Source organism: Enhydra lutris, unplaced genomic scaffold (assembly GCF_002288905.1).
Source record: "Enhydra lutris kenyoni isolate GAN:26980312 unplaced genomic scaffold, ASM228890v2 scaffoldscaffold5, whole genome shotgun sequence".
Classification (NCBI taxonomy): domain Eukaryota; kingdom Metazoa; phylum Chordata; class Mammalia; order Carnivora; family Mustelidae; genus Enhydra; species Enhydra lutris.
The window spans coordinates 27,686,294-27,703,051 of record NW_019154089.1 but is presented as its reverse complement, the minus strand read 5'-3'; the positions used below and the strand labels follow the sequence as shown (position 1 = coordinate 27,703,051).

Below are 16,758 nucleotides of genomic sequence, written 5' to 3'. Positions count from 1 at the left end.
TCAGCAAAATCCAGACTGTAGGAAATTTTACAGGACCAACAACCTGATTTATTCAGCAGCAAAACTGAATATACAAGAAAAACAAAAAAAGAAAGCTGCGCAGGGAACCCCTAGAGTAAAAGAGAAACTTATCTGGGTCTTTAGACTTACTTGGATTCTTATTCAAACAAACGAAAACACTGAACACTGACTTCAAAGCTGACATCAAGAAATTAATGCTAATATTTTAGGAGTGACAATGGTATCATTGCAAGTTTTAAAAATCATATCCTTGAGAGTTAGATTAATTAAAGTACCTACAGGTGAAATGCTGCAACACTGAAGTTTACTTCAAAATAATTTGCAGAGTGAAGAGGGTGAGGCTATAGATAAAACAAAATTGGCTATGGTGGTTGTTGAAATTGGCTGATGGGCACATTAAAAATTCATCATACTATTCTCCCTACATTTGAATGCACTTGAAAATTTCCATAATAAAATGCTAAAGTAAGGGGTGCCTGGGTGGCTCAGTGGGTTAAGCCTCTGCCTTCAGGTCAAGATCTCAGCATCCTGGGATTGAGCACCACATCAAGCCTCGCATCGGGCTCTCTGCTCAGGAGGGAACCTGCTTCCCCCTCTCTCTCTGCCTGCCTCTCTGCCTACTTGTGATCTCTGTCTGCCAAAAAAATAAATAAAATCTTAAAAAAAAAAAAGAAAAAATGTTAAAGTAAAATAATTCTGCCTGAGTTTAAATCCAAGCTCAGCTCACTGCTAGGAGGGTTACTTAACTGTTCTTACCTCATTTGTCAAATGGGGATATTCAAAGTGCCTACCTTGCAGGGTTATTTATGGAGAGGAGAAAAATAATAGGTCTAAAACACTTAAGAGACCTGCCCATGGCACACAGTGTATGATCAATCAACTTATCTATTGATATTACTTATTATCATTATATATCGTGATGTAGATTTTATATCGAAGGGATTCTAGAAAATATGATCTCTGCTCAACATTTAAGCAGTGGTCAATAGGTATAAAGACTATCATTCTTTAGGGAAACTTGCAACAGCCTACCAGTGGCAGGTCTTATAACAAAATCCCCCAGGAAAGGGGATTTTTCCTCTGGTTCTCAGGGCAGGCAGGGTTGAGAGGATAGCTACCTTTTGCTTCTTTCTAGGCGTGTCATCATTGAAATGGGAGGGTGATAAAGGACTCCCTATCTTCCCTCAAGTCTTTCAGCAAAGTGCTCTACTGCCTAAATATGTTCAAGTCAGTGCACACATTCACTGTAGAAGATCTGAGCTCCAGTGGTTCTTCCTAACTGAGAAAATGGCTTAAAATCACGAACCTTTGTAGAAGGCAAGCTAGTTAAAAGGGAGAGTCAATTAAAAATCTTTAATTTGGGCAATAAACAGATAAGCACAATTATTACATCAGTCGATGATGCCCTAAGCCAGAGTTCTCAATTTTCTGCAGTGCACGGCTATCACATGGGGGATCTTGTTAAACTGCAGATTCCGATTGAGTTTATGGCAGGGCCTGAAATTCTGCATTTTTAACAAGCTCCCAGTTGACAACAAAGAGGCTCACCCACATATCATACTCGCCATGGTAAGCACTTGGCTGGCCACTAGGAAATGATCTGACACACGTTTTAGTAGGACTTAGGATTCAGTGATTTGGATAATAGACAGCCAGGAATATGTTTCATCTGAAATATTAATTGGAAGAATTCATTTCTGATTCTTTGGCTTTGGTATTTTCTATTTACCAAAATAAAGGCACACACTCCTTTTCAGGTATTAAATGCCTCCTACCCATTTTGGAAATCCTTTTTAGAAGAGATTTTGGGTATCAGAATGTCATCAAAGAGAGAATGGTACAATTTAATTCTCTAATAAAGTCTTCTGACCTGCTCAGCAGACTTTAGCACAAGCCCAATTTTGGATTCCTTCCCTTTCCTCAGCAATGGGATGTGGGAATAAATATTTTAAGAACAGGTCAATAATTTTGTGAATTCAAAGATCACCCAGCATGATAAAATTCTAAATTGAAAAAAAAAGTTGGCTTTGTCCAAGTTGAATACTAAGAAAAGGATTTTGAAAGCGACTCTTTGGCAACCTTGAGAATGATGTGACTTGTCACAGGAGAAAGATACTTTTGAGAAGCTCTTTTATGTTTATGATTTCATTTGAACCTATATAGGAAAGGGAAGGATGAATTGCCTAGGTCCTTCTCTGTGTACTGTTCAGCTACTGTGATCATGCATGCTCCACAATCCAGGTTAGTTTTCCTCCCAAATTTTCATGGGAATGCTAAAATTATTGTGCCAAAAAATAGTTCTGAAAACTCAGGGTTAAAGAAAGTTTAAAAGATCTGTTGACTGCAGATCTTCTCAGAGACCTTGCTATGTTGATGTACATTGGACCCTCTAAGAGGGGTCCACAGGACAGTTTTTCTAATCAGATTTGACAATGAACCTTGTTTTCTAAGAACTATCTCTTGAAATAAGCATTTGGCACACTCTGTCTTGAGAAATGCTGATCTAGGAGAGCTGGGACAAAGTTTGCTTATCGACTCTAAATTAACAAAATATAATAATCTCTCATCATCTTCAAGATGGTAAAAATGGGTATGGGTGTACAGATGGGGTGGGAAGTTTCTATAAATCTCTGTTAGTAGAAACCCTTTTGGCAAGGTGAAGGTCTTATAGTTATTAAGGGTTAGAGGGAAAACTAAGAAATGCTTTTTTTTTTTTAATTTATTTTTTACTACTTATTTTTTAAGATATCAAATTTCGCAACAAACCATATCTGTAGGTGCTCAAAATCTTCTCTGAGACAATAGTGAAATATTCTACTTCTATTCCTCAGTTTTCATCTGTAAAATGAGGATAGTAATATCTACTTCATAGGGTGGTTGTAGGGACTAAAAGAGACAATGTATGGAAAAGCACAGGCACATCTAAGAAGCATGGAGATGGTAGTTTTGTTCTTATTATTAAAAGTGGTTTTTTGTGAGTGCTTGAGGTGATACCTTCCCTTTGTCATACAGGTCTGCAAAAAAGCTGGTATGTGGTAGGCTCATGGCAAGATCATATGGGAGAGCATTTAAAAAATATGCATGCCCGACCCCTACTCAGTCCTAGAGAGCCATAATGTAGTGATAATGGGGAAGAATGCATATATATTTTTAAAAGTTTCTCCCTGTGGTGATGATGGTACATCTTGAACACCTGTAAGATATTTGGACCAAATCCCTAAATTGTGATCCTACATCTCCTGCAATAGTCCTAGAGTATGTTCTGTGGAACAAAAGTTCTTTGTGGTGAAATGGTTAGAGATGCTACATACTAGTCCCCGTCCTCTCTCCTCCTTGAGCTTTCTTAAATTACCTGAGATGTCAGGCAGTACTTTGTGAAATATTTGAAAATTTGTAACCTATTGTCTTCTACTTTATGATTTTGCAACATATACTTTTCCTGCAACTCTCATCAATGTCTGTCCAACACATTTGAGAAATGCTATAGTAAAGAGTTAGAATAGAATTCTACTTATGTTCAGAGATCTTTTCACACTGATATAAGGGAGAAGCAAGGTAGCAAAGAGCAGCCCAAATTCCTCCTTCTTAGAGAGCTGGCTGAGGCTACTTTTTAATTTTTAAATTTTATTTATTTATTTATTTAAAAGATTCTATTTATTTGTTTGAGAGAGACAGAGAGAGACCAATGGAAAGACTGAACCTGCAAAATAGCAAGAAAAAGCAGATGGCAGCAAAGTGGTCACGGTGGTTTCCATGCCCAGGGTAGTAAATACAGCTGAGGTAGCAGTAACAGACCATTTATTATGGGCCTACTATGCACCAAACCTTACATTTTGTTCCTTACTTTCTTTATCTCCTCTGAATCTCAGAGCAGAACTAGGGAAGAACTATGCAGAGGTCAGAGAACAGGTTTCTGTGGACTGAATCAATCACACCAAAGAGATTTTTCAAGAACTGCTCATCGGGTGCTTGGAGAGAGGCAAAGTGAGGTATGACAAGTTGTCACAGTTGTCAAGTTGTCCTTGAAACTTCTCTCAAGAAGTTTCTATCTGGATAACTGAACTCTAGTTCAAGAGAATATCTGAGGAATGAAGCACTTGCCTTCTTTCCCCTAAATCCCTGACTCATCTAATTTCTCTCCCACCGAAGGCTGACAGAGTGAAGAAACTGATAGAATTTTATTCTTTTCCACAGGCAGAAGAAGGTTCTAGATTAAAAACCAACCCTTGCAAGAGGAATTTTAATTGAAAATTGGAATATCACATCTAGTTTCAATTTATCAACACATATTGCCTCTGATCACCACTGACATTTACTGCTAGCTATTTACGGGTTTCTTACTATGTGTCTACCTTTATGCTAAATAATTTCTATACATGTCCTTTAGTCTTCAGAATCATCCTAATGGAGAAGGACTATTTTTGTACCCATTTCCCCGATGAGGGAATAAAGATGTGAGAGAGTAGTAACTTGCTTGAGGTGAGAATACTAATAAATGGTTGGGTTGGACTTTGAGTTCAGTTCTGTCAGCCTCCAGAGCCTGGGCTCTTAACCACCAAACAGTTGTAACTTCCTTATGATGTCTATGGTACCATACATGTAAGTATATGGGCGTTAACTGAAAGTGGTGATGATCATTCCCTGTTTCTCAAGGAGATAAGGTAAGATGTACACAAGTGGAAAAATAGTTAGCAATACCTTCCTGTAGCTTATACTGGAGTCAAAGTCGTTCTGGAGAAGATTCAAAGAGGAAATAGTTGAGGGAGTGGAGCTGGAGAGGATGGGCAAGGACTGCATAAGCATGGAAAAGTGAATTAGTCCTAAGGGTAACTGAAGAGATATTAGACTCTTCAGAGCACAGAACACAGTTTCATTAATAGAGTGCGACCCCACTTAGGAATTCTGAGGCTTTCAGGAAGTTAGTCAACTTTCCTAAGACTATTTCCCCATCTGTGATAAAGGGATAATAGCCACCAAGAGGCTTGCTGGGAAGATTAAGTATAGCTAAGTGCTTGGGAAAAGGAGGCATCCCCTACTCTTTCCTCTAGCTATCAGACTAAGTTCAATTTCCCAGTAGAGTTGGCTTGCTTCTTCCCTTTGACCTCATCTATGAAGATGTTAGAAAGAGCCTTACCTGTTGTGAGAAGCCCTTTACAACACGTCTTTGTTTGAGGTTTGTTTCTCCATCCAGGTTGGCAGTTTCCAGGTGGCAGATCCCACTGGGGTCTGAGGAAAAGAGGAGGAGTATGTCTGCTGGGATGATCTCGTTGCATTTCATTTGGATGAAGTCTCCCACACGCACATCCTTCCAGCATTTCTGCACGTAGCTCCGCTCTTTTCTTGGGTAGAAGAACAATAGTGAGTTTTAAGGTTCTCTAGAGAATTAATAAGTGAATAGAGGAAGGCCTGGCCTGTGCCTAAATATCCCTCAAGGAGCCTGTCACAAGATTGTTTAGTGTTCTACCTTGCCCCAAATAACCACCGTCATAACTCTCTAGAAAAGCTAAGTATGGTCTATAGAATCCCACTAATAGAAGATCTGTCCTCATGAGCCTTTAGAGTTTTGATTGACTGTTGGCTGTAGACTAGGTACTATGCTCAGCCTTGCTTCCTAGCAGAAGAAAAAAAATTAAAGGAGAAGGTGATTATATAGTCATATTACTTTAGTACTCTTGATATACATCATTTTCCAGAATAGTCAGTTATCACTGTAGCAAGCAGGGTTGCAAGGAAAGGTTTGCTCAGGAAAGAGTGTTTCTGATTAGGAAAGTGGCCGTAGGAAAGTGAGGATATAAACCATTGTGTAGAAAGATCTGGGACGATGCTGAAATGGAAAACTCTGGACAATCAGGGAATTAGAAAGATAGCACCAGAAGTTTGATGGGATAGGACCCACGGTAATCATAGAACCAGAGGGTTAAAGAAATTCCAGGAAATTATGAACTTTCTCTTCCCACCCCATTTATCAAGCTCAGATATAAGATGGCAGCAATAATCACAAATGTAGCAGCATATCTACTGTGCCAAGTACTAGTAATAGTTAATACTTTCTTTATTTGTATAATAGCTTATTGAAATGAATATTAGACCCAGTTCACAAATGAGGAAGTCGAAGGTCAAAGAAAAATTTCCCAAGGTCTTATTAAAATATCTGAAACCTAAGCCCAGATACAAGTTGGCATCCAACCCCACAGTTTTCAATGCTTGGAGATCCTACCTTCTCAAAAGTATTCCCCTCTTTCCTCAGGTCTCTGGTGGTATGGCAGCCTCCGTTTTTGCACCATCAGCAAAAGGACTCCCTACTACCCAAGTCAAGACATTCCATTTCAAGGAGCTCTCGTCTTAGAAAGTCCTCCTTCTACTTAGCCAAATACTGAACTAGTTCTGCTCTCCTGCGTAATCTATTCCATCTTCTACCATTTTGTAAATATTTTAAGGCATTTATCAGGTATTTCTGGAAGCCTTTTGGACTTACCAAGTCAAATTTAACTCTCCAAGTGCCCTTCATTACTCCTGTATGACAGTTTCAAGACCTGTCCTGAAAGTGTGGGCTGTTTTGTCTAGGGCTGTATTTGGAAATGTTCCTCTTTAAATATGGGATTTGGAAACAAACCAATATTGTACACATGGTCTTTTCAACTGAGCCGAGCTGGTTTTCAGCTGGGTACCTCTGAGCCCAGTCAGGCCCAGGAAAGCAGGCTTTTCTTGGCTGTTTTTCTCCACTGGTGCTGAGTCCCTCTGGCATGTTAATGTTTCTGTTGGAATCTGGGTGCCCTGGTCATGACAAGACTACTCTTTCACAGAGAAAGAGATGTGACTGGAATTTTGCTTTTCCTTTTTAACTTCATAAAAGTCCCTAAAGTGGGTAAGGGTTTGAGGTCTTCTTTTCTTCTTTGGTGCCCTCTGGAGAACCCCAAATAAGCCCTCCTAAGACACCATTGTTCTTGTCATAAAAGATCTATGCAAAGGACTCTCCTAATCCCCTGAAATGAGTGTGGTTTCATCTGGAAGGCCAATCAAGGAAAGGTCTGATCTGAATCTATAAGATAATCAGGGACATTAGTACTGGGGAGCATTTTTTTTTTTTTTAAGATTTTATTTATTTATTTGAAAGAGAGAGAGAGAGAGAGGAGAAAAGTCAGCAGGAGAAGCAGACTCTCTGCCGAGCAGGGAGCCTTATGTGGGACTCGATCCTGGGACTCCAGAATCATGACCTGAGCTGAAGGCGGTCACTTAACCAATTGAGCCACCCAGGCACCCCTGGGGAGCATCTTGCCATGCTAAAGACCCACAGAATTCTGTGGGCATTCCCATGGCTCCAGAAAGCACAGTAAAGCAGCCACTGGTATAATCAGTCCATGGGCAATATCATCCAAATGACTAATGCCACCACTTCTGAGGATTTGGGGGGCAATGCACCTGTGGCATTTTAGTAATATTTATTACTAAATAAATTTAGTAAAATTTAGTAATAGTGCTTCTTTCCATGGAAAGACATTTAACAGGTTTCTAAACACCTTTTTGATTCCATCAACTTACTTTACCACTTATTTTTCCTGTAAAGAATAGGGACAGTACCCCCTCATTTTTTTTCTCAGTGGCATTTCGGAAATATACCTGTTTGTTTCTTGATGTATTTGGGGTGGCTACTCCTCCACCAGAAATGTGAATATTACTGTCAGATAATTCATGGTCTCTCTGCTGATTCCGGGAAGGATTTGTTTTTTTCTTGAGAATATAAATGTTTGAGTATAAGGCTACCTAAAGGAACTGGAATGGCCCATACTCTCCCTGGGAGAAGGAACCTCACAGGGTCAAAGAAAGACTAGTTTTCTCTACTGTTTTTGTTGTTGTTCTTCTTTTTGAGAGGGTGCTTAAAACAAAACAAAAAATTCCTAAATGTTATAGCAAAATTCATCCAAGGAATAAAGGATTATCACTCAACCTGTCCACATTCTTCCCCACCTCCCAGCTTTGACTTCTATGTCCTATCAGGTAATGCCTTTGGGGATGGTGGGTATCAGTTGATCCCTATAATCTCAGCGTTCTGCCTGGTATTTGAAATTGAGTTTAGTGAAAATGCCTTAGACTCTGAGCCATATCCTCATTGCCAAAACTTCCAGAGCACACTGGTTCAGAAGATTTGCAAGTGCTAGTTGGAATTGCTGCATACATAGGCATATCAGAGGCAAGGCCAGCATACCCTCATCTATGAACACTGAATCTCATTACTCCCCCCCCTTTTTTTTAATAAAAAGATTTTATTTATTTATTTGACAGAGAGAGAGAGAGAGCACAAGCAGGGGGAGCAACAAAGAAAGAGGGAGAAGCAGGCTCTCCACTGAACAGGGAGCCTAATGCAGAGCTCTGTCCCAGGACCTTGGGATCATGACCTGAGCCAAAGGCAGATGCTTAACCAGCTGAGCCACACAGCCACCCCTCATTCTTTCACCTTCTAATAACAGACTCCACTGCTTATTATGGGCTCTGGGCTCTTAAGGTTATGGAAGATGGAGAGTTATGGAGATAAGCTTATGGTATATACATTTTTACAAGCAGTCACTTCTGTGAGCTGGGATTGAATGTTGTCAATTCCCACTGGGATGATGGGTATAATGAGGTCAGGGAGTCACCCAAGATGCAGAAAGTCAGACCAGTCTCTGATTTCTATTATTCCTCAGATCCCAGGGAAGTCACTGCCTTACTAGTAACTATCACTTCTGTCTTTCCTTTAGGTTAATCCTTTCTTAGGATGACATGTGGAAGTAAAGAAACATTCTTAGTCCCTGTTGTAGGCCTATCCTCTCTTATGAAAGAGACCGCCCATCTTTGTGAGTGTACACCTGAAACAGAGGCACATATGCCTTGAAGCACACAACCTATTATGTGTGTCTGGGATAATGAAGCTATAGAATCAACATGATTTTGGGATGTTAGCTTTAAAAAACCTGGTGTGTGTGTGTGTGTGTGTGTGTGTGTGTGTAGGGATATGGTTTAGCAATTTAGCTGGTACATAATTTGATGAATTATTTTTATATTAACTCAAATATAGTTAGTTCTAGAATCAGAGTCAAATTTTAAAGGAATTTTTGGAGATAAAAAATCAGGTATTTTGGAGATAAAAATAACAGGGTAAAAAATGAGACATTTCATTCTTTCACTTGGCCATTTTGTGCTGGTCTCTTGGTCCTCCGGGTCCATTTTGTCTCCCCAATAGTCAGGAGTGTGAGTATGTTTGTGGGAAAGGCAAGGATGCATAGCCAAACGCGGTCCAGCCAGAGGAAGTGATGAGTGGCTGAGCCCAGCTGATGCGGAAAAGCAGCATGCTCCTGCATTGAGTGACACCCAGATGTGGCCAACAGCTGGCTGGGTGCCACCCGAGGAAGTCATTCGGAACAGCTGCCTCAGGTGGATGACTCCATGCGCTCTTGATCATCTCCTTGCTCAGTGAGTCACACCTGGGAACCTACTGCTATTTTAGTTTCATGGGGTGTTCACTGCTGTTTAAAAATAAGACAAATCAACATGGCTTGGGATGAAGACTCCATCTGGCAGATTCTGCTTTGAGGAGAAATTAAGTGGAGCTGTGCTAAATGGCTTTCCGAGAGGAGATGGGGCTTATTAAGAGGGAAATAAACAGCAAGAGAGGTTTGTAACCAACTGGATGTCACGGGGAGGCAGGTGAAAGGAGGGAGATGGGGAAGGAGAGGATGCTTAAGGCTCCATTCATCAAGTGTGTGGGTTTTACAAAAAGAGTTTTAAGGAACTAGAGGAGAGAGGATTTCTCAGGAGTTTTGGTTGTCTGTGGGACTATCTATTCAAAACAGGATGATGAGCTGACCTCAGCTGTCCTTCCAGAAGCTTGAATGGCAGACGTAGAAGAGTCCACATTCCTACCCCAGGGTGAAAGAGGAATGCCAGGGAGAATGAGTATAGTGTAGGGGTTAAGAGTGGGTTTGAAGTTCAGCGTCACAGCTTATTACCCGTGTGACCCTGGGCAAGTTATTTAACCTCGTGGAGCCTTTGTTTTTTCAGTTGACAGTAATACGTGCACTTGCCTCAGAGGCTTGTTGAAAGGTTTGGTGACATGACCCATGACAGGGACTTAGCTCAGGGCTTTGCACTTGGTAAGGACTCAATAAATACAAGCTCGTTTGATGATGATGATGATGATGATGATGATGATGCCGATGATGAGGACAAGGACAATGACAATGGTTCTTAATATCATGGTGAGTGCTAACTCCCCGCTCTGCCAGGTCCAGCGCTCTCTCCTTCACGCAGCTGGGACACCCCTTTTATGCCCATGATTGCATTTTATGGCAGGCCCAGCGACACAATATGCAAACACAGGAAACTCTAAAGACTGAATCCTTTTCCCAAGTTCAGAAAAGAGGGACTCAATCTAGCTGATTGAAGACTTAGGGCTCCGGCTATGGGCACAAACTCCCAGGAAAGAATACCCTTAAAATCAGTGCTGTCCCACAAGTTCCTTTGCAGATGATGACACACCGATTCTAAAGTTGATATAAAGGGGCAAAAGATCCAGAAGAGCCAACACAATGTTAGAGGAGAGCAAAATTGGAGGACTATCGCTATCTGACTTCAGGACTTCAGGCTGCAGTAATCAAAGTGGTGTGGTGTTGGTGAAAGGACAGATAAACAGATCAATGGTACAGAAGAGGTAACTCAGAAACACACACACACACACACACACACACACACACACACACACACACCTGATCTTTGACACACACAGCAAAGGCAATACAATGGAGGAAAGGTAGTCTTTTCAACAAATGGTGCTAGAACTGGATGTCCACAGACAAACAAATGAATTTAGACACAGACCTTATACCTTTCCCCCAAATTAATTCAAAATTTATCATAGACCTAAATGCAAAACACAGAACTCTAAGACTTTCAGAAGTTAAAATAGGAGAAAATCCCGATGACCTTGTGTATGGTGATGAAAATCTTAATTAACAACAACAACAACAAAATCAGGAGAGAAGGGATTGGATGGATTTCCAATTCTACTCCTATTATTCAAGTAAGGAAACTGAGGCTAGGAGTGACCTGGCCAAGGTACACAGTAACAAAATTTGCTCTAGAACCTATACCCTTTCCATGATGCCAAGGGAGAGAACCCAGGGCCCTGTGGCTGCTTCAGGAATACTTGTAATGTCCCATTGTTTTGCCAGTGGTTTGTTGAGGTAGAGGCAGTACCAGAGAATGGTTAAAAGCTTTGGAGTCAGGTGAGCCTGATTTGAAACCTGGAACTATCTGTTACATGTGGTGCTGCCCTGAATCTACTGCTTTATTGTCTGACCCTCAATTTATTCATCTATCAAATAGGACAACAGAAATATATTCTATAGGTTATAGTGAGAGCTAACTAAAATAATATATGAGAAGTGTTTAATGACTGCACAGCAAATGGCATTTCCTACTGCTATTATTATCATTGTAGTTATTATTAGCTTGGAGCAAACAGATTCACTGCTGTGGAGACGGTAGACTAGAGAGGGTGAAATTGTCTATTTTTATGATCTCATATGAATGAGGTGTTTTCTTCTTCTTCTTCCTCTTTTTTCCCCTGGGGGAGGAAAGTGGCAAGAAGGTATAGAATATTTGAAAAGGGACAAAGAGATAAAGGGTTGTGTGGCCTCTGTCGCTGACCTGGCTCCAGGAAATAGAACAGAAGCTAAAGCATTTACGTTAAAGACAGCCTGAGCCTGGGTTGTGAGTGTGCCCTGCCTGGCTATTCCTTCCCCTCTGCATCCACCTGTCAGCTACAGTCCACAAGTGAGAGAGCTTCAGGCTTACAGGACTAAGAAAAGTACCAGAAAGGGATAGTAGGGGGCCAGAGGAGTGGCAGGGTACCTTGATTTCTGGCTTGACTGGAAATATCGAGGGACACAGTGACAGTCCCTGTATCTGAGGATGCTTAGGCATGTCTGGGGGTGGCTTGAAATTAGGGTGGGAGAACATGTCCCAAATCAGCAGTTTGGGGTTAAGTGTCACTGGAGTATATGTATTAATGTGACCTCACCCAGAGGTCAATGAGCCTAACACAACCAGTTATGTTTGTTATTAAAGTCCTTCTTTATACTGAGAGTCCCATCTTTGTATCAAAGCTCCAAGGGATAGTCCACTCTTTGACCTCTTTGTGCACACACCTGTCACACACAGAAAGCAGAAATGAGCACAGAATGGCACAAAGCAGTGATGGCCATCGAAACACCATGCTCAGGGGACAAGAGACTCACAGGTGCGATAATCCATCAAGGTCACATTCCCAGATTATGGAGAAGCAGCCTGGGAGTACTGAAGGCATGAGATGTCACCCCAAAAGACTTTCCTCGAGCCTCTGCAGTTGTAAATGAGACCTTTCACTTTCAACTCTGGGCACTGAATATCAGTAGTGTACCTCTCTTTGCCCCATTTCCTGACATACTGTGGTCCCATTTCCTAACTGTTTCATGTCTCTTTTACTTTTAACAATGTAATAAACTTATGGAGAGGTGGGATGACTCCTGAGCCTTATATTTCTGTTCCTACATAGGATCTGGTGGGGGGTGCCTAGCATATGGGGAAGTGTTTGGTAAGTATTTAGTAACTTATTCTGTGCAGATTTGTTTTGAATATGAGGCAGCAGAAGAGAAGCTTTTCCTAAACTTTTAGTCATTTTAATATCCAGTCTCTCTCTTTTTGTTATGGACTTGCCGGGGGTGGGGGGAGACTTCTGGTAATGTACAACACAACACAACAGAACACAATACAACACAATATGCTTATCTATCTTCTGCCCAGCACTTAAGCTCCATTACTATTTAGCTACATTATATTACCTAATAATGGAACAACCTTTATTATTATCATTATCTCCATTTCATAAATGAGAAAGCAGGCCCAGAAAGGTTTTCTAACTTGCATAAGGTGACACAGGTGTATCTATTTGGACATATAAGTGACAGACATGGAAGCTTCATGGCTTGATGTGGTCTCTTGGTTCTGTTTGGAGTGAGCTACAATGCAGATGAAGTCTCAGAAACTGGTGACCTAAACAACTAGAGCCAGGTTGAAAATAGGAGCCTCACCTTTTGGAATTGTGAGCTCCTTAACAGAGGCTATAAATCCCTACCTGCCAAAATATAAATCATGCCCATTGACATGAGGTCAGAGCTTTAGGGACACCTGGATTCTTGTTTTATGACTCTTCCATCCATTGAGTTTTGGAGAAGACCTAATGCATTCGATGCTGAAATGACAAGTTGAATTGGCCCAAATAGTTTATGGCCTTCTGTGAGCTCAGGGGAGGCAGCGGGAATAGGGTGGGTGCTTGTAAAATTGATGCGTCAGAGTGGAGCCTAGTTTGCTGATGCTAAATGCAGAGCAAAGATGTGTGGGATGAATGCAGTGGGCTGCTGATCCCTAAACTCCAGCCAGCGGTGCTTTTCATGGTCACGCTTCAGATGACACTAGACGTTTGTCTGTTGCTTGCATTTTTCAGATTCTTCCCTCAGGCCCATTTTGTTATGTTCAAGAGCTTGGAGTTCGAGTTCTTTAGCTACAGAGTTTGTCTTCTCTCATGTGGTTTCAAATGCCAGCCAATGGCATTTCTTCCTTAATCATTTTGGGTCAAACTCATGGTAACTCCTGGCTATCATGATTATAGCTAACATTTTCTGAAGGCTACTGAGCGTCAGGCACTATGCTAAGCATTTTACATACATTCTCTCATTCAGCACCCACAGCAACCCAGGGACATAGTTTTAGAGAAAAGTGTTTTTATGTATCTCGATGTTAGAATAACCCTGGCAAAGCCTGAATTCTGTCTTATCAACCATCTCCTCTCCTTTGGGCTTTCCAAAGAGCCATTATTTAGAGGAAATAATAGTGAAAGCCATTATTTAGAGGAAATAATATTGAAATGAGACCCAAATCGTTGCCTTGTTAATAACCACACATGTATGATATTCTAATGCATGCTCTGTGTTAGAAGTTGGGTTGGACAAAGTGCTCTTGGTTGTGGGCTAATCGAGGCCTTCTGGATCCTTTGACTGAATGTGACTGTTGGTGTGGGTGTGCTCAGGTACTCTGTGAAAAGGGAGGAGGGGGAAAGATGGCTAGGTTCCAGAGGGGATTCTTGATTTCAGGTTTCAGATTCTGCCACATTGAATAGAAAGAAGGGAGCAGAGCCTTGTTTTTCACTACTAACATGAGTGATTCCTACCTTGCATGTGTGGGGAGTGTAGCATGAAAGTTAAAGACTCAGGCTGGGCCTGATGCTGAAAAAATTAGAGTTGAAGTCACTGGAAATTAAGGAAAAAAGTGCTTAGTACTACTTATGGTGCAAACAGGAAGTTAAACAATTTATAAAGATGATCTCATTCCCTCCACAGTTCCCTAAGAATTAGGAGCTAGTATTGTTCCCACTTTATAGGGGTTGAAATGAAGGCTCAAGGAATCAAATCACTACACACAGTCACGGCTTTGGTATGTGGCAGTTCTGGACAATCCTAGGTCTGAGGCCAAAGTCCTTGACGCAAAGCATCCAGTAAGAGGTCACATTTTAAATGCCATCGTTGACATTCATTTTTCACCCTCCTTTGGCACGCATTGCATAGTTTGTTTCTATAGCTCTGTTATTTTCAAGCCCTCTTGTACGTCAACTGTATGTCTTTTCACAAAATACGCCATAGAGATTATGACCACTCTTTAAAGAGGAGACAAATGGGGCCCCAACTGCTTAAGTGGCTTCCCTGATGTTGTATAGCTAATTAGTGGCAGACCCAGGACCAGGACTTCGGGTTTCTGCATTCTCAGGCTTTCCAGTAGGGGCTCTGGCATTAAAGGTGACTGACATACAACTAAAAACAGGTTGCAGGTCAGGCTTCTTTCTTCCCAGTAGAGCTGGTCACTGCTGGGAAATCAGGCCCTCAGTGCCATGCTGTCGGAAGACTGGCCACTCTCCCGTAGCATCTGTTACAGTGGCCACCTGACTTCCAGGCAAGAATTGGTAAAAGAGCCAGAATTTCAAAATCTCTAATCTGAGCCATTCTTTTAAATTTCTGATGTTTCTTGATCGCGTTTTTTTGATACCAGCATAAGCCACACATACAACCTTTAGTTGACGCATGAACAGGCTATGAGCTAAAATGCATTTCCTCTGCCCATTTAAATGCTGCTCATGTTCTAATGCCTCTTGAAATGTCACCTCTTCAGGGAAGGCTTCCCTCGACCTTGATGTTTTCTGCAGGCAGATGCATCACCTCATCCCCTTAATGACTGTGCCCTTTGTGCATAGGCATGGGACAATGTAGCTGTTTACAAGTTCCTTGTGATCCCTGGACTGAGAACCCCTGGGGTCTACTCAGGGCCTACTATGTGGTGTCCACACATAGATCCCAAATGAACATTTGGGAACAAAAGAGTGACCAACTGCTGCTGAGACACGGGAGGGCTTTAGTTTCATTATAATATGGGAACAAACACCATCACAGATCTCCTCAGTTCACACCCCTGCTTCCTTACTGCATGTTTTCTGAATACAAACAAAAATTTACTAAGCTGAATGGAAGGATAGAAATCTCTTGCTGGGTATGGTTCCTAGATTCATTAAACTGAGCCCTGGGAGAAAGTAAGCTAATACAATTCTGAAGCTAATCTCTTCTTGAAGTCATTCCATAAATCTGATTAACGGGTCACCTTTAGACCACAAGCTCAGTTGCTATATTAAAAGAAAATGCTCTAACAGGATTGTAATTCTGTTAACAAGGCTTCTGCTGTTTGCAAAAGGAGTCTTTCACAGTATAAACAAGTCTGGGCTGTATGATGCATAGAATTGGGTTGAGCAAAATTCTAAGGGCCCTAGTATTCAGTGACCCTCATGTGTATGTATACACACACACACACAGAGGCAACATTTCTCAAATGTGTGATGCTGAGACAAAATGGATAGAGCTAGTGCCTGAGATATAAGCTTTTACATTGTTCTCGAAAAACAAATTGTCCTCTTAGATCTTGTATTCTTTGCCTGACATCCTATCATGTGCCATCGATATTTGGCAAAAGGAAATGTCCTTCAGCATCCATCAATTAAGGTAATAACTAACATTTACCTAGAATTTCCTAGCTTCCTATTCCAGGGTCTTTTATAGAATCAATAATTGATTCAGAGTTGGAAGAACCTTACTGATGTATAGTACAGAATGTCCCCAAGAGTATATGCTCCTGTTAATATGTGCAAAGCAATTTACAAAGAATTTAGGCTCAAACATATTTTAAGATGATGGTATTGAGTCCACAGAAGTGGCCTCTTCAATATCTGGTCCCCCTTCTCTTAGAAACTACTTTATTATTATTATTATTATTATTATTATTTTCATTTGGGTTTTACATCTTCTCTGGGTAGCACATATGCATTCAGGGAAATGGTCTTCATGCTGAACTATGGTTCAGTTAAATTTAGTTCACATAATCCCATCTCCTAGTCATAGGGATTGGTTCAAGGATGAGCGTGTGACCCATTGGGGTCACTGAGGTGTGAGGAGGTTTGGGAAAATAAGCTTTCTTGCCGTTGCAAGAATATTCCCAGAAGTGCCTTTCTTTTTCCCTTTGTGAGTTACCACATGTAGATGTGAAGGCTGGAGCTGCTGCAGCCATTTCACTGCCATGAGGGAAATCTGCCCAGGGTAAAGATAATGCAGAGGAGACTGAATGAGAAGGACA

General features: G+C 41.1%; 1 protein-coding gene across 1 annotated transcript in view; it reads right to left on the bottom strand.

Moving 5' to 3' along the window:
- LOC111141299 (ATPase phospholipid transporting 10B (putative)) overlaps nucleotides 1-16,758 on the bottom strand; it is a 98,259-nt gene that overhangs the window by 74,672 nt on the left and 6,829 nt on the right. The window contains exon 3 of the mRNA XM_022493759.1: nucleotides 5,156-5,360. Coding sequence (XP_022349467.1) covers nucleotides 5,156-5,360 — 205 coding nt within the window. The remainder of the gene's footprint in view (nucleotides 1-5,155; nucleotides 5,361-16,758) is intronic.